We start from the raw sequence: 20877 nt of genomic DNA on the forward strand, positions 1-20877 counted from the left end.
GCAGGAGGAAGGAGCCAGTCTAAGAGGTTAAGGTTGCAACTCCATCCTTTCAGTGACTTTAATGGTTACAAAAGAGGGTGTCTTTAGAAAACACTAATATTAGCCTACATATTTCTGTCATAGAAACCTTTATGTACATATTACTCCATCGGAAGTTTTGAAAGTTTATTTGTTAAACTGATACATCAAAAATTTGAATGACACAGGAAATAAGAATTAAAAAATTAAAAACCTGAAGTTACCAGATAGCTTTGCATAGTTCCAGTGCACAAAATTAAACAAAAATAAAGCAAGTAATAGTTAATTCTATCTTTACTTTGGTTGCTTGTTTGTAAGCAAAGAGATGATGTTATTTTAAATAATACCACCTTCTTTCAGACCACTTAGATACTGTTTGCCCCCTCCAGACAAATTCACTAGCACAAAACGTTTTGCTAAAAATAACGTGATCATGTTACTTTACATCTATTTCAGTACTTTCCAATGTCCTAATACATATTCATACTTGATAAAAGAAAGGAACAAAACTGTTTCAGGATGTATTTCCAGGCTTTGTAGTGTAACTTTAGTACAACAATAAAAAGGTGGTTTTATGACTATTTCAGTGATTGGTTTTCATGTTTTATTCAGTCTGCTTAAGTTTGAAATTACTAACTATAACTGTGAGTCCATCTCCTGGAATTATATCAACTGATTACTGTCTTGTCATTACAAAATAGGTCCCACAAGTGAAAGGACTGAAACTAATGTAGCAGAGATGGAAAAATGTGGGAGGAAACCCATTTTAGGTATCTGTACATATTAACAATTTTGGATATGTACAAGAATATGAAGACTTGAAAAAATAACCCACAACCCATCAGCGCACTTACGGGTAAGGATCCCTTTCCACTACAGTTATCAGTTGTCATGATTTTGCCTCTGGCTCCTTCCTCACTTAAAGCTCCATGTAAACCTGCAGGAGCTCCACTTTCAGCAGTTTTTGTGGTTTCTTCTAACTGTAGAAGATTCAGAGGAGAACTGCACCTTGACTGGAACAGAGGTGGTGAAGTCTGGTCTTGAGGACTCACAGACTGTGGAGTGCAGGAACGGGATGGCTCATTTCGTGGCTCAGTGACAGGAGCCTTTTCACTCTCTGCTGGCGGATTGTAATGGAATGGCTGTGTTGGGAAAAAAGCCTGTTGTGGGAAAGGGCTGGGTGTAGCAAATGGTGGCTGTGTTGGAAATACTGTCTGTGAAGAGAAAGTGGAATGGGCAGGGAAGCTGGGTTGGCTGTGGTAAAGTGTTTGAGGTAAGTTATTGTTCATCTCTGGGTAGACATAGTTGGGGAGCACAAGAGCTACAACAGGCGTCATGAGGGGTGCAGAGAACTGGGATGGTTGCGTAGGGCAAGTATTTCCAGAGTCTGACAACTGATTAAGACCAGAGAGTGAAGTCTCAGGAGCTGGTGGCACAGTCCCTGCTGCTGGAAAAACAGGAAGTGGATATGCAGGCATAACAGTGGGAAAAGACATTGCTGAATAGCTCGCTTGTGAAGTGTCTGATGGTGACCAAGCAGTAGTATTTAAACCTTGAAGAGGGAACCGATGAGGGAATTTAGTTCCAGAGGTTGTACTGTCAGAAGACTCCTGTGGTTTAATGCGTTTTGATTTCCTGTTCTTTCCACTTTTCTTCCAAATCTGATCAATTCCAGAAGTGGCACTTCTTTGTCCACGGCCACCTGCAAAACAAACCCCAAAAGTCAAGAAGAATTCTATTTGGAATCTGATGGATTCCCTTCAGATTTGTTATCCCTAGCAGTTGCACAAAACTGCAGTTCTGGATTTAGCCTACCCAAATGGAAGCATTTGTGAAGGGGTCAGGTTCACTTTTAACCTCCAGCACATGAGCCAAGCTAACTGGGCAATGAAAACCATGCTGACACACCATGGAAGAAAAAAGCAGCAGTGGATCAATTCAGGCTCAAATGTGTGTCACCCAAACAGCACAAAGCTGCAAAACAGTGGCTCCCAAAGAGGCAAACTTCTAATTAGTCCAGCAATTACAATGAAAGCAATATGGGATTCCACTGTAAGCACTTTTAGAGACTTAGGGTCATGCAGGTCTGTAATTGAAGAGGTGAGGGGGAAATAGGGCAGAAGGAGAGAAAGTACACAAGTAGTTGCCTGAGGGGAAAGAAAAGCATGCCGTTTTTATAACCTTATTTTAGGAGAAGTCTGCACCAACCAACTCTTCCCTAGGTGAAGGCTGTCAGATCATCTGATTACAGACATGAGGAAATCCATAAAATACCTCTGGCAGTAAAAGCTGCTCCAACTTCTAGTTTGTCTAAAGCTTATTTGAATAGGCTGAAAGTCTCTCAAGTATAAAGAACACAAAGGGCCTAACATGTTCCAGAACAGGTTTCCTTAATCAAGGACTTGCCTAACTATTTAAATAAAAAATGACAGATAAGAACCTGCACAAAACCACTTAGCAGTGTCTGACTGCTCTTCCAAGTCAAGTCAGGACTGAAATGGGAACAAAGTCAGATCAGTATCAAGCACTTCTTAAAATGCTATCCAGAGTTCCTGGTCCTAACAAGCAAAACAATTTCACTATTAGAGCTAGCTTGTAACATTTCCATCCCACTGATCACATTATTAACTTAAAGGCAACCAAACAATTATTGGATTGTTTCACCAACTACACAAGAGAGGAATGTGGGAAACTGGATATACAGCAAAGGGGCTGAAAACAAAAACATGAGCCTGAAAAAAAGACAGAAATAAAAGAAAATAAAGGAATATAAGCATAGATGCAGTAAATAAACATGCTAAAGCATGTTTTTTTTCATCCCTTGAAAGTAGATGCACAACAGCATAGCAATAGTATAGCAAACAGATAAAAAAACCCAAAAAAACCTTAGTTACCAAAGTGTCAGGTATTACATTAAAAGCAATAATCCCCTCTCAGTCTTCAAGCAAGAATTACCAGAAAGAATTTAAAAATAGCATGCAACTGTCACTATTCACAGTGCCCCCACTGTGCACCTAAAAATGGAAATGCCCTCTCAACAGGATTTGCTTCCTATATAAATACAGGTTTAATCATGGAAATGACATTGCCATACCCCGTTCACCAGGTCGTCCTTTTGGTTTATCATGTAAGTAGTAGTTGCAGTGGGACTGGAATATATTAAATCTCTTGATTTCTTTAAATTTATTCAAGAAGCTCTGCTCCTCTTTTTGTGTATGCACTGCAAGGACTTCCTTTGTAAGTCCCAGCTTTTTAAATTGCTCCTTTTCTTGATTTACATGTGCAGAGGTGGATGGAGGGGCAAGAAGCTGGCCATCTATGAGTTCTGCTCCACTTGGACCATCTTCTGTCATTTCTACAGAAATAAGACAAAAACATAAACTAAGGTGAAGTAATCAAAGCTCTGCATATGCATTTTTAAGCTACTGCAATTCTGATATAATTTTGCTGCAAGTTTAAGATACAAATTCTCTTCCCATTTATTCTATTTCCATTAGAACATTTTAGCAGTAAGAAAATACAACTCAAAAGCAGATACTAACTGTTCACATGCCTGAACTTTAAACTTGCTAGTAATCATAATTTTGAAGAAACTGAAATAGCAAAAATCATACCTAATTCAGGTTGTGGTTTTTTATCTCCAACATGAACTATGGTGCTACTGTAGCTGCATTGACTTGTGAGAGACACAACACTTTCAGGCTTGCCAGGTAAAGCCAAAGACGTTAAGTGAGCACCCACCACTGGGGGACCACTTGATTTACCAGATGCCTTCAACACAGCAGGACCTAGTAAAAGAAATGAAGATGTCATGGTTGCAATAAGTTAGCTGCCAGGTTCTTCAGCTAGTTGTTATTATAAGCAACCCAACTGTGGAACCTACTTTTTACATTTGATAAAGATTCAAGTACTAGAACTCAAATCCTGCTGTATTTTGTACAGTATAAAATAAGTTTTTGCATCTACAAACCAGATGTTAAATCAGCTATTTGCTATTTGGCTGTAGGGAAAACTTGCATGATACTACTCAGGGCACCAACATCTAACACTAAGGAAATGGCTACGAGGTCATGCCTAAACTACACTTGTCATTATTCTGCAATGAAATAACATTCAACTGGCTGCTAACAAAAACGTATCAGGAAAACCTGTGATACAGATACCTCCCAAGGGCTGTATAGCAGCTGGTTTTTGTTCATGAACTCCAGGATTCAGTGAGGCAACACTTGATGAAGGTTCAGATTTTCTTTTTGCTGTACCAGGCACATTACAACTTTCTAAGTATCTATAATACAATGATTTAACAATATTAGATATTCAAGTCTTAAGTGTAGAGGTCAAGAGTAATTTACACACTACTTGCTTACCTGATGACACTGTCCAAACAGCTAATCTGCTGGTAAGAATATACAGGTTGCTCTTTCCAAGCCAGGTCTTCAGTAGTTGCATTTTTAGGAGCAGCTGTTAGTGCAGTATCCTTTCCCACTACATCCTTCACCTGACCACCAGGACCATTTTGTTTTTCTGTGAAAAGATACACTGCCATTATGCAATTATGGCATTTAAATCCTTACAAATTCCCCTAAAAGCAGCAGTGAAAGTTCTCATTTATGTGTATTTCTTACCAGGTCACAGATTAACCACTGTAAACCAAGTAGAGGTTTGTGCACTAATAGAGCTAAGATGAGCTACAATCAAGGTACTTCATAACAACAGCTTTAGGACACGCCTTAACTGTGGTTATACCATTATCAGACATACACCATATACACCCTATTCAGACATAGCTGAACAAATTTTCCTGAAGACAGCAAAGAGACACAGGATGATATGATTTAAATGGATAAAAATTCTGTATTTACACATTGATTAGATCTGAAGTAGAGAAACCTGCCTGCTGTCGTATTATACAAGGCACCAGTGCAATAGACTAATAATTAACTTGCTAAAATCTTACCTGGAAAAGGCTCTCTCTTATATTCCAGTTTTGCTTTATTGTCAGTGAAAATATGTTGTCCTTTATTTTTGACCTTACGGGCATCTTGGCAAACCTCCTGAAAGCAGGTCATTAAAAAGAGTTATTACTAAAGTCTGACATAAAACATGCATAGCGATTCCTCAGTAGACAAAATGTAACCCTAGTTTATCTTACAATCACTCTGATCACAGGAAAGGTCCCAATGTATACAACTGTATTGTGCAACAGCAGAACTTTGTATAGAAGAAATGTATGGGGCTTGTGCACAATCACTCTGGATTTTAATATAAATATACATTGCAAAGAAGACTGCAGAAAAAAAGAAAACACTGTATCACTTGGCAAACAAAATACTACTGCTAAGACTGAGAACTTATTGTGCTTAAAGTTTAACCAAGCACTGACAAGATCTTACAGAATAATGCTGTAACAGTCTTCACTATCTGTGGATATAGTGAGGGAAGGATAGGTTTCTATTTTCCTCAAAACCAAGATCTCCTTAAACATTCTTATTCTGCACAGCTTTGAAATGTAATAAGGTACCTGTTAAAGAAATCTAGAGAATTCCTTTGCTTAAGCCACTAGTGTTTAAGGACTGAAGGGCAGGAAAAGTGACCACCTTGGTAAGAGTAGCTTGCCATGGCTTATCACAGCAGCAGAAATACTGGCCTATAAACAGTATAATGAAGTAAAGGAAAACTTTGGCTTTCAGAATTAGAGTACAATTCGATGAGCTACAACAACTTTGGGAAGAACAATAGGAAAGCCAAAGTGACTAGAGATGTATGTTCATGTTGATGCAGGAACTGAAAAGAACTGCACCTTTTAAGTACATTACTGTCTGTCTGATTTACTTTGCCTATGAAATAGTTCTGTTAAGTATAGGCACAAATTTAACACTGCTGTTTTGCTCAGACTAATGGAATTTTAAGAGTTGCACCTCACTATCAGATAAGCTAACAACAGCCCAACCTATGGTAAAGTTCTAAGTTCAAAAAGAAGAATTTTATTCCATTCCATTTCTTTCTTTCTTTCCATATTATACAGTGTATTTTTGCAATATGAAAAGTGGTCAACGTCAAGCTATCACTTGGTTATGCAGGTATTACTGCATTTCTTAGTTTCATTTATTAATTACATAGTTCATTATATTAATTAGATATTATTATGCATTCTTAGTTTCATTTGGAAAACAGTAGTAATAGACTTCCATTCCCAAAAGAAACTGCTTTCAAATACCTGTCTGGTTTTTCCAGAAACACAGCATATAATGTAACAGACATTAGAATAACTTAACACACTGTACAGGTTTAAGTTCCTTATACACACCCACTTTTACAGCTATACCTATGCTTCAGGACCCTGAGACTTCATCAATACCATAAATGCTTACACAGAAAGTTTTTTTCCAAGTTAAAAAAAAAAAAAAGACCTTTTCTTCATACTTTCTTCCACCCCAATTTAAAAGAGTTACACTAAAAGTAAAAAAACCACTACTTTCACTGTAACGTAAGTGCCGCCTATTTGCATAAGAAAACCCAAACCTACTGGTTTATCCTTATGAGTCTCTTCATTATTATTTCCTGTACTGTCACTGGAGGATGCCACACTCATTAAGTGTTCATGTGAACCGTTGCTACCAAGACTTCCATAGCCACTGGATCCACTGTTGTGTACAGGCTGTTAACAACAACAGAAAAAATATATATAGACACATACACACACAAACACATCTCAGTACACTAGCTTTATGCAAAACTGACACTGTCACCAGTAATTCTATGTGAGGAGAAAATCATTTACTCGATATTTGGGTCCGGTTTTTTTTTTTGGGGGGGCGGGGGGGGTTGGTTGGTTTATTTGTTTTGTACTTGTTTTGTGGGTTTTTTTGGTTTGGGTTTTCTTGTGAGCACTCCACAGCTCCATAACTAACTTAAAATACCAGCTGCAACTTTAACATATTTTATGTCTTGTGTGGTATTCACGAGTGTAAGTAATTTCCAGGATTGTGGCCAGAAATTCCAGTACAGTAGCAGAGAGCTAAACAAATGTCACACAGATAAATGCCCTTTCTTCAGAGGGAAGTGAAAACACTAACGTTAAAGCATATGATGTACCTGCAATAACAGCCGATATATTTGCTCAGTGATTTCCTGAACACTGGGATGAAGGATTCTATCCTCTGTATAGTTGGGAGCAGCAAAGACGTCTTCATTTAAGGGACCCCTGCATAAATCAAATATATCCCAGCTCGTTACACATACATGTACTTCAATCACAGAGACACCACAACTTCAATTTACCACCTATATAAACCAAAATCTGATGCTTATTCCGTTGCATCTATAACCTTTGAATCTGATAAAATACATACCTTTTCATCTCTTTGAGCATCACTTTCCTCTTCTGAAGCAATTTTTGACAGTATCGGCAGAGTTTGAAGGCCTTCAAATTTCTTTTTAAAACAGTTACTATATCTCACACCCAAATTTAAAAAGGAAGCAATTTGTATGTGTGATTCCACCCCCTTCCCCGAAAAGCCCTTATGTCTTCCTTATGGGTCACTACGTAAACCCAAAGGGAGGGAAAACACTAAGATTAAACAACCTTGAAGCTCCAACAGTTTGTTGACTTACGTCCTAACTTTGTGTCTTCCAATAATAAATGAAACTTTTCGACTCCAAGGGTTGATGAAACTGGACCAGCTAGTGTCCATGGTTATGTAGTCTCCATTTCTAGTGCAAAACCTGATTGGTGAGTAGTCAAAAGGCTGTCCTCCATACTGAAGTACTGCAATGAAGGATTCCAAGAGAAATTTCAGATTTAATATTTGCACACATTCAGCTATTTACAATGAACTGCAAAGAGGAAGGTGGTATTTGAAGGAAAAGGCACCAGATTGGTCTATACATTTAGAAATGCTGGGCTATGAGAATAAGCAGACCTTCAAACTTGGGGGACTACGTCAAGAAAATCACCTTCAGAACATAAGAAGCTAAAGATGACTGAAGAAATAGCTTTACATTTCCCAAGTTTATCAAATCAACATTGCCAGAACAGCTCTTATTTTCTAATCTATGAAATAAGAAATACTATAATTTAAAGCATAACTTCTATCATTACATCCTGAATAAAATTTTCTTTATGAAATACTCATTTACAGTCATTGCAGACACACGTTTCATATCAAACAAAATCAAGTGGCTTCTCATTTTCATCTATTTGCATTAAGCATCAAGTTGTAAAGAATTCAGGCTTTTCTTGCAAAAAAATAATGACAGCAAGAATTAGTTTTCATCTCCTAATTGCTGAGGTCTTTGTAGTCGTTACTTTATAGCTTTTAGACTGAAAAAAACTGCCATAGTAAGGGATTACATACTTTTTTTGTGAATTGCTAGCATTAAGGGTCTGTCATTTGGGTGAAGATGCACCAAGACTGGCGTTCCTATTAAGTCTTGAGGTAGGTATCCTAACAGAGGTACTGCTCTGGGGAAAGAAAAACAAGAAAAACATAAGCAATCAAGTGGAATAAATGTATATTTAATTGTTCAGATGATTGTATTTTAAGGTGTTTTTTCTCTTTTTCTTATTAGAGGAACGAATAATTTTCAGTTTAAATTGGTAAAACAGCAGTGCCAACTTAACAGCAGTAGTACTCTTAGAACAAGGGATGTTTTTTTGTGGGGTGGTTTTTTTCATAACTGGACATAACAACATATTAAGACCAAACCAAGCAGTCTGCTACAGCAATTGTGCCTTTCCTATGCTGCCTAGCTCTAGAGGATAAGTACCCCAGTTTTAAAAGAGCATAATAAAGTTCAATCTCATAAAGCTCTCATGAAGGTGAACAGTACTCCAATCAATGGGCTGCAAGCCAAGGCTAAGGACCACAGGACTGCTATAGCTGACCTAGCAACAAGGTCTTTTTCTTGAGTCCTAAGTCAGCTTTCTCACAGGCAGGTTGAGAATCCAGCTCATAAAGGAGCTGCAAGGAAGCAAACTTACTAATTAGAGAATTAGAAGTATTCCTGCATATTACCAAAGGCCAATTATAACGATGTGAAGGGCTGATTTATGTGATTAAATAATTTTCACTGATCACTTAAACCATTCATATGAAGGAGAAGGAGTGAAAAGTTCATGGAAGACCTGTTTGCACCTTACTCTGAAAGCTAACTGCCAAACATGTGCTTTGGAACGAAGATAATGGATTAAGTCAGTATTACTCAGTAATGTCTGAGATGTTGCTAGATGCCAACAAGTCATCTTGTAAACCCGAAACACTGTCTACCTTTTCCCCCAGTCCCATTCACTGGCAAAGGCTCAAGAGCAGAAAGACACTCAGGTATCTTAATACCTTGAATGAAGAACTCGGATCCTGTGTCTGTGGTACACTGCAGCTGTATTGTGCTGCAACTCAAAAGCATTAGAGGACAAAGGCCTTCCGTGCTGCACTTCCAATAACCCACTTGAACTAGATCAGTTCCTCAAAACATTAAACATACCATTTCAGGAAAGAGGCAGAGATACTCAGGCAAAAATGAGGATACAGCAACTAATGCCTTATTATTGAAGCAATTAGTTAAATAATAAGTCTTGTGGATCACCTCAGGTAGCAACTTTACAAAGCTGAAACTGGCATGAAACTCACCAAAACAGTCATTTAAATATACTGCCAAGTTCAAAGCATGCAAGTAAAGTTGTGCCACTAGAGGAGTTTAAAATACCAATTGACTCTGAATGACTTCAGTTAGGCCTTCACCACCAAACTTTGTAAGAAGCAGAAGAAAACAGAAGGTTTTGTTTGACACTGTTCCTATTCTTTGCCACCTGCTTTATGACAGCTTGGCAAACTGCATTCGTTTGCAACAGAATACTTATCCTAAAAAGCGTCAAATTTTAAACTAATATTTATTAACCCGGTTATAAAGAATTATGCAAATTCAGTCATGTCTATGGGGAAAAAACACCCTACACATTTTTAAATTTATATGGAAATCACTGGAAGGGTCAGTGATCTTGAATACAAGACCCATGAGAAGCGACTGAGCTGGATTCACCTGTTCCAATGAAGAGGAGACTAAGGGATGATCCAGGAGCTTCCCACAACTACTGGAAACAAGCATTTCAAAGATGACTTTAAATTATCCTGGTGGTGCCACACAGTAAAACCATGGGCAATGGCCCCAGACTGCAGCCTGGAAAGCTTATGCTGGATGTCAGGAAAAGGTTTTTAATTGAGCAGTGCAACCTAGAAGCAGTTTCCCATACAGATGGTGCAACCCTTGGAGATTTCCAAGCATTACTCAGACAAGGTCACAGCTGACCTAACCTTAAACTGGGCAACAGCTTCATTTCAAGCAAAAGAATGGCAGAGACCTCAGGCAGTCCCTTCCAACCAGCATTTCTGCGATTGTATAATGTGGTAATGGAGAATAGTTAAATTTTTATCTACTAGAGGCAGTATTTCAGCATTATTGTTTCCTCATAATGAGTAATTAAAAAATAATTCAGAGTTTAGGCTAATGAACTCATTTTATGACTGCAAATACACATATGGCATAAGAATTGCTGATGAGGACAGGCAGCAATTTTAGTTTACATTTTATAGTATGCTTAAATGATACTTAAAGTGTGAAAACAACATGAATAAGAAGTCTCTCTATATTTTTATTACAAGTTAAATAGGAAGCTGCTTTAAATTCATTTACCAAGATCACTCCATTGTGAACTATACAGAACTTCTTATAGATATCAAGTGTCAAACACATTTAAAGAACAAATATATATAGGAATGATCTGTTTAGTTTCAAGAAAGGATTTATTTTTGCTTAACATATTCTGTGCAGAAATCCACTTGCTGAGTTTGGACAAACAGGCATTTTTACAACCCATGAGCACATACTGATTACAAAATTAACTTGATTTTATGCAACTCAGGCAACAGTTTCAGTGCTGTATTATGAACAAATCTCACTCAACAGCAGGTGTTCAGTCACATTTTTAAATATTAAACTCTGCTTTCTCTAAGAACCCATTGTTTTGTCTATTCCACACAGCCCTGGAGAGCTCATGAATAAACTGCATATGCATATCTTGCTAAACATTTATCTGGCTGCCAATGCTCTCAGGAGTTAAATAATTAAAAGCAACATCAACTACAGAGCAATAAATGAAGAAAAGTCCTAATATGAGACCATTATTTAACTGACCCTCACAGTCAGTGTTCAAAAATGGCATTTGAGAAAAGATGCTAACACCAGACTAACAGTAAAGAAGCTTCCATAGTAGCCACTGAGAAGGGATTTATCATATTTGTTCCACTAAAGCCCAAGAATAAGGGCAAAGCTCTCCATTGAGTCATCTTGCCACTTTTGTTAAAGTGAGTACTGGAAATAAATGAACTGGGGGTGCATGGAGGAAGCGAAGCTTTATATTGTGCCATTAGCCTATTTGAAAATATACATCCACCCTGCAAAGTCACAGTTGGCTTGGAGCATGTGTGGCAATGAGGGAGAAAGAAAAGAATGTGAGCAGGACAAAACTATACAGGAATAAGTAGTACTTTTGTCAATTTAAGCTGTTTAGAGAGACTGTATAAATCATACCATGGAGAAACAGCTTGTTAGCATTGCATTGGGTTCTCTACTCCAAGAACTGCTCACACTAAGCCATAATGCCTGTGTATGTTAGCCAAAAATAGCTGTACCTTACAGTCCAAACTTATCCTCACTGATCAGCCACTGGAGATTACTAATGAAGACGAAAATAGCTACCTTTTCCAATTCTTGTTCAATAAAACGCATGCCTGCTGCAGTAATACTGATGCGCCTGACCTCCCTGCAGATAAACTGTCTCAGAAGCCAGAGTAATATTTTTTACCTTATTGACTGCAGCTTAGCCAAACTTCCCAATAATGTCCTTTCTCCCAACCCTTCTCTCTTTTGCTGCAGCTAAAGGTTTTGGCAAGAACAGCACATATCTTCAGAACAAGAAGATTCCCCCTCAAAAGATACCACAGAAACCCATACTGTCCATCCTACTGATACTCTGTCTGTAGGGATCCTTCCATCTAGACCTACAAATAAAATGTTAGCATTCCTAGAATGCTTATAAACAAGCAGAGTCAGGCAAATCTCAGAAGTCTATTGCAGCCAACTTAGTTTTCACTAAGCATTTAAAAAATCAAAATTACTTCTCACAGTACAACAGGAATGATCATCAAGAAAATTTCAAGTAAAACAAGGGAAGAGAAATAAAGGGAAAAGAGAAAGAAAGGGAAGAGGTAGCTTAGGTTTTCAACTCAGGAACAAGCGAATTCTTGTCAAGTCTTCAAACACTGCAATATTCGAAGTACATCCCTGTCCTTAAAAGCTTGTTGAGATTATTGTCTCCTCCTCAGACAAGTACATTATGAACTCTGAAGGAGTATCTTTTGTCCTTTCCATAAACCTCATTTCTGTCACCTAAATATCCTCTGAAAGCCCCCAGTCAAAAGCAATCCAGAAGACTAAAGGAAAGTTTGCTTTACAACTTAGTTTCCTAAGCCTCTCTGTACGCCTTATGATCACAGGCAGCATATTTGGTGCTACTCTGAAATGTGAACACTTACCCTAAGCAGCTCCCCTGATTGTCAAAGCAATGTGAAGCCTTCAGCCAGCAGAATTTGAGCAGGTTTTGAATACAGACAACAGTAAGAACTATGAAGATGGCAGTCTGAACTGATAACACAGAATCTCTCTTTTTATTATTATTATTATTATTATTTAAGACATATATTTCATTTGAAAGACACTGCTGGTTGTATCTGGGGCAGCAGAAAGTGACAGCAGCATATTGTTTATTATTATTAATTGGATCAAACTTTAAAAGAAAACAAACTAAGAATCATACAGGTAATGACTGCTAGCATGGGAACTTCCCTGACCGTAGGTTTCATTCATTAAATTTATGTCCCAGATGGAAGGACAATGCAACCAGCTGTTAGCAGGCAGATAGTTTTCCAGTTAAATACCACAGAGTAATGTGTTTTCATGCTTAGCAAAAAAATGGAGGATCTGCTTTTCTTGGGTTAAACACTCTTCAGTAGTCACAACTTTTCAACTCCACACAGACATCTCCATTAAATCCTAAAAATGCCTGTAAAGATGCTGGATAACCTTACTGGTAAATGGAAAAAGAATATTTTTTCTAAGTTACCTTTCATCTACATCCTGGAACAAACAAGTCGGGGTGTGTGTAGTTGTAAAAATTCTTTTGTCAGGAGGAATTCTGGGTGCTGAGAGAAAAATAAAAGCAGATTAACAAGTAGGGTTCTTTTTTTTTCCACACATAAAACACTTCAAGCTGCCTATTTCTATTAAATACTGAATAAAGCATACAAGTCAGTCTAAAAGTGTATAGGAAAGCAGGTTGTCAGCTCACCACCTCTCAGCTAGGGCAGAGAACAGAACCAATTATCTTTCACTTTAATAACACTTGAGATCACCGAGAAAAACTCTTACACTTGGCTTTCTTAGGCTGAAATTCAGTTGTGGAAATTCCTGTAGCAGAACACAGAACAATTCTTACTATCAGGAAACCAAACTAGTCTTTGTGCATTCAAAGGATTACCTTCATAACCAGAATGTACTTTTTCCGCAAGCAACACACAGCAAAGCTGCTCCTCTGCTATTTCTGGATCTTGCACTTTGATAAGGTAAGGAGTCATCCGAAATGGGTGATAGCATATCTCATTTTCACACTCCTTTCCTGCACTAAGAATTAAACAGAGTTAATTATTTCAACAGATTCATGTTATGTGAAACACAGTTCTTATTTATCTATTGCAATTTCCTCATGACACAAGGACTGCATGGTAGCTCCTAAAATAGCACCCAAGCTCTTAACTTTCCAACTTAGCTTTATGGTAGAAGAGAACCTAAGTCTGATGGCATCCTTTGCATACCAACTGCCATAAAGCATACACTGGCCTCTGTACTACCTGAAAGAACAAGATGAACAACTGCTTTATATGGATATTTGATGGAAAAATAAAAACCCAGTTCCTGTGAGAGGCTTGTTTTGTTGATCCAATACTCCTAATTGGTGACATTATACCCTTTAGAGGGATGAATGTATAGTTGTATTTTATGAATACTGCTGTATCCCATCAAGTAAAGACCTTTTACTCAACATTTATCCCAATTTAAAAAGAATGAAGACTCAGAAATTCTTACATATAACGAGTTTTTTACTTAAGGATCCAAGACATAGTAATGAAAATGACAACCATTTACACAGTGACAAAGAAAAGTCAGTTGCAAGAAGTTTATAACAGGAGAACTTCATAAAACAAAAGCTTCTGGAACCAGTGTCAGCTGGACAAAGAATAAAGTCTGCAAATACACCAGGAGCACTTTTATAGCACATCCAATACAATGCTCTGGAGCAGTGCATTGTCTCTCAATTTGTTTAAAGTTGACTCACACCTCAATGCTAAATATTTATTTACTTTACAGAAGTGATTAAGTGATAGGATCCACAATTTTTATTTATATTTTTTTTTTAGAAACAGATCCACATTTTTTTTTGGAAATGCTACCAGGGAGGCAATAAACATCAAGAAATCAAATTGCACAAAGAAAACCAAAACAAAACACTGAGTAAACTGCTAGCATTTGCTAAATAAAAGCAACTAAAGGGTAGTGATGGCAGGAGAGGAAGGAAGAAAAGCAAACCCAAAGGAACTGTATGATCTAGTAACTGCAAAAGAGACAAGTTACTCTCACCTATCTTTCTCTACAGGACACTTGAGATAAATGTAAGATTAGACATCAGTCTTCTAGAATGAAAGAGCCTCTGTAGCAGAACAGTTGTATTAACATCAACTGAAGACTTCCCACAGTGATAGGTGATAACCTATCAGCTTTCTTTACAGTGCAAAGGTCAATGTTCATACTGTTAAAATTCTAAAATGCAACTTCCTGAAATCATGTTGCAGTTTCCCCTGCTGCTTTGAGGAGTTAATCAACTAGAGCACATGCATATGTTCTGCCTTATGTTCACATTATGTAATAGGAAAAAAACTTACATAAAATACAGTTCTTACAAAAGCCAAATACTCTTGTAATGCACAGTTTCATAACGTAACGCTAAGCTTGAGAGTATTGTCTTACCTAATGCGACAGAAAAAAGATTTCTCTTCCATGCAATCCTGGGTGGAAGACTCTAGAAATATTAAACATATTTCATAGCAATTTAGAAATTATTATGAAGTTATGGTACTTGAAACAAGAATGGATACAGACTGAATTCTTCAAAAAGTTTATGGTTCCCTGAAGTCTCTAAACAATGTTCTTTGCAAGCAACTAAATCAAAACACAATTCAGATTCTGAGGCTGGTGTGTGAATCACACCTGCCTGCTTACGTTTTTGGCAAAAGGCTTAATATCTAAACAGTTCTCCAGTTCGAGCTGTTCACTCTAATCAGCTTTTTCATGGTAGTTTATAACATTGACCAAAAAAGTCTGATTATCTGGGACCTTCAAATTTGACCTTTTTCCTAGAAAGGCACTAGGACAGGCAAATCACCAAATCTTCTTACCACTCCCCACCCCCCAAATAAAGTATTTTTCACAAAGACTTCCTCTCACCTTTCAAACCTATAACCCTCTTTTTCCAGACTAGCCACAGATGATTCTGCAAAGTCTTTAAAGGCCTCAGTGTGGAATACCTTCAGTGTTACATTCTATGGCAGCTGACACATGGGATAGTGTGCACAATTCCACTTATTGCAGAGTTTTGAGATTTGAAACTATACACAAAAATAATAGAACTACAGAAAAAGTTTGAAAACATGATTTGCATAACTGAATAATACCTGTAATTAGGATTACATGGCCAGAATTCACCATTGTCCATGAGCCAGAAGTTGGACTAGAGATCTCACAAGGTCCCTTTCAACCTGCTTTATGCATGTATTATTTAGTTTATATTTATTACTGCTTTTTCTGCTCAAATATGGTTCACACTCCGACTTCACTTAATGGACTTAGCATACAATGGATTGTAATTTCAAACATTTAGAGCAGACCTTGAATTTCAAGTGTTTGGTTAAAACAGCTGGCAGCTTTTTCTCAACTCGAGAGCTGTATCAATACTAGTAAACCAATCCTCCCACAGTCAAACATCAAATGCTCTAATACATCTGATCCTTCACCATTAACATTTTTCTAAGGCTAAAACAATAAAGAAATGACTACACTCAGTGAATGCCCAGTGATGATAGCTAAAGGACATCTTGGTACACCGTAATCAAGATGTCTAATATTCAGGTTATAACCATTTGAAAAAGAAGGAGGCAGAGTATTATACCCACTGTATTTGAAGAAAAGGTATTTTAAAGAAAAACTGTGGTCATTTGATTGCTAAGTGGAAAGCAAACCCACTATCCAGCATGAATGCCTATATCGTTTTCATTCATCATTTGGACGAACGTGTCATGAGAACCAATAAACAGTGACATTCAGAGGACTTTTAGCCAATGACCAACCTTGCTTATTTGAAGTATATTATACACCTACTATTGCTCAGAAATGTTGACATTAGTATCTGTGTTATAACCTCATAAAGTGATGGAGGAGTATTGGCATTTGCATGACAAAGGTGGCCAGAGAAATAACCTGCAGTTGAGACCACTCACCAGCTCTGTTACAAATATTCCACGATGGCAATCTGTATGGGGTAGTGGAAGTATAGAACACACTGACGTCCTGAGGTGCCAAGAACTCCACAAATTTGGCATTTTTAAAATAACCCCTCTTACAGCGGAGAATAGAAGCAGCTTGATCTGAGATGTACAAAATTTTCCCAGTAATCAAAGAAACAGCTACAGCAAACATATCCTAAAATCAAAAAATATATCAGTTTAAAAAATTCATCAATCTAGTATGTTTTTCTTAGAAAAACATTTAAGATAGAAAAGTGTTAATAAAGTTTAAAATTAAAATTAAGGAAATAGTGTTAAACCACATCTGTTTAGGGAGCAATAAAATTCATCTGCTTATGAAGTAGACACAGACCATCTGCTTTTTGAACTACACATTATTTCACTAGCATCGTAACAGGTTACAAACACTAAATATTGCTGCCTAAAGTTTAATGATGTAGAATCAATTTACATACTAAGAATTAAAGACTCTCCAGCTATAAAAATGCACATTCCCTTTGTGCCTGTCACAGGCATATTTTTACATTTATAAAATTCAACTGGTTTGTGAAAGGCTGTTTCTGATTTTCCATTACTGCAAAATGAAACAAAGTGCTCTAAGCCACTTGATAAAATAATAAGTAGTCAGGTGGGGGGAAAAAATAAAACACAAAAAGTCCCCCACAACCACACACATAATCCATTTGTATCATTTCACATTGTTTCTCTTCTTGACGCAACAAGAGTTTCCTGCGTCATAACTATTAGTGCTCCATCCACTAACATTATACACAAACTCGAGAGCTATCATCAGGATACTGGTTTCACAACTCAGATGCTTTAGATCAATTGAGCAATGATAATTTAGCTCAAGTTTGCAGCCGCACTTTAGACTTCCTATTTATTTTACCGTGTGGACAACCTTTACTATTCATAGTTACAACAAAACCCACCTATTTCAAGCTAGGGAACATCCCCCACCACGCCATTATTTTACCTACTTTAAAATTTCATACATAAAGACAAAGGCTTCCCTGAAACAATGGGAAGGTGGAAAACAAATAATAACTACAAAAAAAAAATCAGACTATCATTTTACTGCTAAAACCTGTATTGATCATCATAGCACAAACAGATATACGACACACACATAGGAGAAAAAGCTTAGATTAACGTGCTCCTGGGAAAGCCTGCAAAGGCTCAGTCTTTGTAAAGCAAAAGCTGTCTTCTTCAGCTTACTGGCCTAACTAACAATTCTTACCTTGTGAAAAGATGACATGCTTGAGAATTCCAGTTCTAGAAAACATATTCAGTGCACACTATAGACTTGTGTCACCATACTCACCGCATTTTTCATGATATATTCTGAGGTTATAGTCTCAACTTCTTCCACTGTGTAAGATGACACATTGAGTCCAGCAGGTTGGGATTCATTGATCATCAACAATTGGTAATACTCCTCATTGGCTACATGAGAACACGGAACAACTTACATTCAGAACTTAGAATCTCATCAATAAACATCCAGCCTAGAAGTGTTACAGCCCAGATTTTTTTTTTAGCACAAGCCCAAACAAACAGTTGGGAAATCTAGGTACTACTTCAAGTAAGTTTTACCATAGTAGAGCTTCCTCATCAGTAACCCAAAGAAATTTACCCATCTCAATTTACCTATATGTGCATGATCATGTATACTGGTCTGTAATAGTTCAAATAGTATGAACGTCTAAATCATTTTTCAAATTAATTTTATAAACAGAGCAAAATATCAAGTTTTAACTCCCAAAGGAACACAGGTTAACAGAGCCAACAAATGGGAACACCAGGAAAACATTTATTTACAGAGGTTTTCAAACAGAATAAACTTAGCTTTACAGATAACCACATTTAAATGCCTGTTTTAAATGTTAAAATTTATCCAGGTTGGTATTATCTAGGTAGTATCATACTTGTTTACCTTTAACTTGTTTAATGCTTTTAAGGGCATATTTCAGCGTCGTTAGGACACTAGATTTGCCTTTAATTCTCTTTTCAGAAGGAAGGTGAGCTTTCAGCTCTTGTAATGTTTTCAGCAATTCCTTTTGTGTTTTGGCTTTAGTGGACTGCTCACTACTGTAAAATTGAAGAAAACAATAAAATGTCATTTGAATGCCTGAAGAGACACACCATCCTCACAGATGCCCAAATATACTGACACTTGTCATATAACTAAATTTGTACAGATAGTCACATAAAATTTTCCAGTAATTAGTTTCAACATTCAGACTTGACATAACTCCTAAATTAGCTAGAATCATTTAAAATTATTTACCACCATCTGAAGTGTTACTGTAAAATGTACTCTTTATATTACATATATCCAAACACAGATAATTTAACTTTTCTTAATTTTCTTTTTTAGTGATATTAATTCATTTCAAACTCAAACTCATATAAATGTTTATGGACTTTAAAGGAGAGAAGCAGGAGGTTTGTTCAAGTCTTCACCTCCTCAAGGAGGCTCGAGTAAGAAAGGTCCCTGAAAAGGGAATGGCAATGGGAGAGCATCAAGTTAACAGAACAAATGAAGAAATCCTTGGAACAATGTATCCCAATTAGGCATGGGAACACATCAAAAATACACAACAGGGAAAAAATCAGGAGGCTGGAGACAGCAACTGCATTCACATTTCTCAGGTGCATATCTGGAAGTGCTATCTCAATGCAGAAGGCCAAACTACAGATTATCAGTTCCAATGTCAGAAAATTATCACCTTCTTTCATATCTTGATCTCTCTCTCCATTAAGAGATGCTGACAAAATCAAAAAGGAAGAGAAAAGGAGCTAAGGGAAGGGAAAGGAAGGATGACAAAAGATGGCAGGTGGGTACAAAGCAGTTAAAAGGGGGAAAAGAAACAACTAACCGAACCCTGACTTTCTCTTTTTAATACATTTTACAAGCTAATCAGTCACAATTATCATCAGCATTCTACAGCTTTTCTTAAACCTTTGTGAAAATAAATTTTTTGCCATCAAAAGGAAGGCCTTTCTTTTCACCTGATTGTCATGGCTGGGAGCACTTAAGAAATTACTCTAAGAAACCCTGTAGAAACAATCGACTTGGCAACTGCACTGCAAGTGCTCAACAAAGTGGTTTCAGCTCCCAGATAATTTTCACGAGGATTTCTGAACATTGCCCTGGAAGTTTGCTAAAGTTCTTCAGGTATATCAATCATCTGACTAAAAAAGCTTGGAGAGCTGGCTGGTACTAGAGAACACACATTGTTCTTGCTTACATCGCAACGTACTATGAGAAGCCTACCATTCATTTAAGCAGTGGTCATTTTGTACTGACAAATAATAGTAAAGAATAAGACAAAAGGGTACAGTATTCTCTCGGGAAACATTGTGTTCGTGCTGTATATAAAAATCACATCTACAGCGTGGCTTGACAGTTTGGACTGATGCAATCAAACAGGTCCTTGTTAACAGAAGAACCCTCTATGCTGGCAGTAGAGAAAAAAAAGAGAAGGAAAAGATTATGAAACAACTCAGCATGCTGCTGGTTTTGTGCTCACTGAGTATGCTTTATGAGAGCAGTTGGACTTATTTTTTACAGGAAAAGAAACCTTTGTAAGTTCGCCTACAGCAGCAGCAAATAGAGAGGGCAGGCCTCCTTGGACAATAAGTTATACAACACAAAACTGTTTTATCAGAGATCAGTGCTGTCAGACAGTAGCAAAAGAAATGGAAAGCAAGACTTGTAAAGGACAGAGCAAGTTCCGCAAAACAAAATGAGAAGCTCCTATCTTTATGTTGACAGCAAACTGGAGAAGTACGTATAGATACTAGTTTAAGCAGTTGGTTGGTACCAGTATCTAATCCAAAGCCCTGTAGTCTTAGAATCAAAGACTAAACCTATAGCTTATAAGCCTATTTTAGTCTTCTCTTTAATGATCATTCTCTAGATATCCTCAGTCTCCCATTCCCAAAAGATGATCTGCCCTGTAACCCTCTAGCACTGTGCCCAACAGCAGGGGAAAACACTATACCATCTAGATTTGTATTTATTTCTGAGCAGAAAGCTATTAATCAGATTTAGAACAGACATCAGAAAACTTGTAATAAGTAACCTTCACACAGACATCCCCCAAAAATCTTGCCATGAAGAAAACAGAACCAATGGCAAAAGACGATTAAGAAATGTTTTTGG

The 20877-nt window shown here is 37.2% G+C and overlaps 1 protein-coding gene across 3 annotated transcripts in view; it reads right to left on the minus strand.

Annotated features, from left to right (window-relative positions):
- Positions 1-20877, minus strand: part of PER2 (period circadian regulator 2) — a 49827-nt gene that overhangs the window by 8013 nt on the left and 20937 nt on the right. For all 3 annotated transcript variants that reach the window (XM_061378918.1, XM_061378919.1, XM_061378920.1), the window contains 16 exons: positions 18643-18797; positions 18031-18152; positions 16680-16881; positions 15154-15205; positions 13610-13752; positions 13196-13274; positions 8376-8482; positions 7633-7786; positions 7114-7222; positions 6545-6676; positions 4976-5072; positions 4386-4542; positions 4182-4303; positions 3633-3806; positions 3113-3373; positions 873-1720 (listed from right to left, as the gene is read on the minus strand). In XM_061378918.1, coding sequence (XP_061234902.1) covers positions 873-1720; positions 3113-3373; positions 3633-3806; positions 4182-4303; positions 4386-4542; positions 4976-5072; positions 6545-6676; positions 7114-7222; positions 7633-7786; positions 8376-8482; positions 13196-13274; positions 13610-13752; positions 15154-15205; positions 16680-16881; positions 18031-18152; positions 18643-18797 — 2914 coding nt within the window. The remainder of the gene's footprint in view (positions 1-872; positions 1721-3112; positions 3374-3632; positions 3807-4181; positions 4304-4385; positions 4543-4975; positions 5073-6544; positions 6677-7113; positions 7223-7632; positions 7787-8375; positions 8483-13195; positions 13275-13609; positions 13753-15153; positions 15206-16679; positions 16882-18030; positions 18153-18642; positions 18798-20877) is intronic.

The sequence above is a fragment of the Neopsephotus bourkii genome, unplaced genomic scaffold (assembly GCF_033783945.1).
Source record: "Neopsephotus bourkii isolate Nb327-2 ecotype Australia unplaced genomic scaffold, CSIRO-AGI_Nbou_v1 NB_1768, whole genome shotgun sequence".
In the NCBI taxonomy this organism is placed as follows: Eukaryota; Metazoa; Chordata; class Aves; order Psittaciformes; family Psittacidae; genus Neopsephotus; species Neopsephotus bourkii.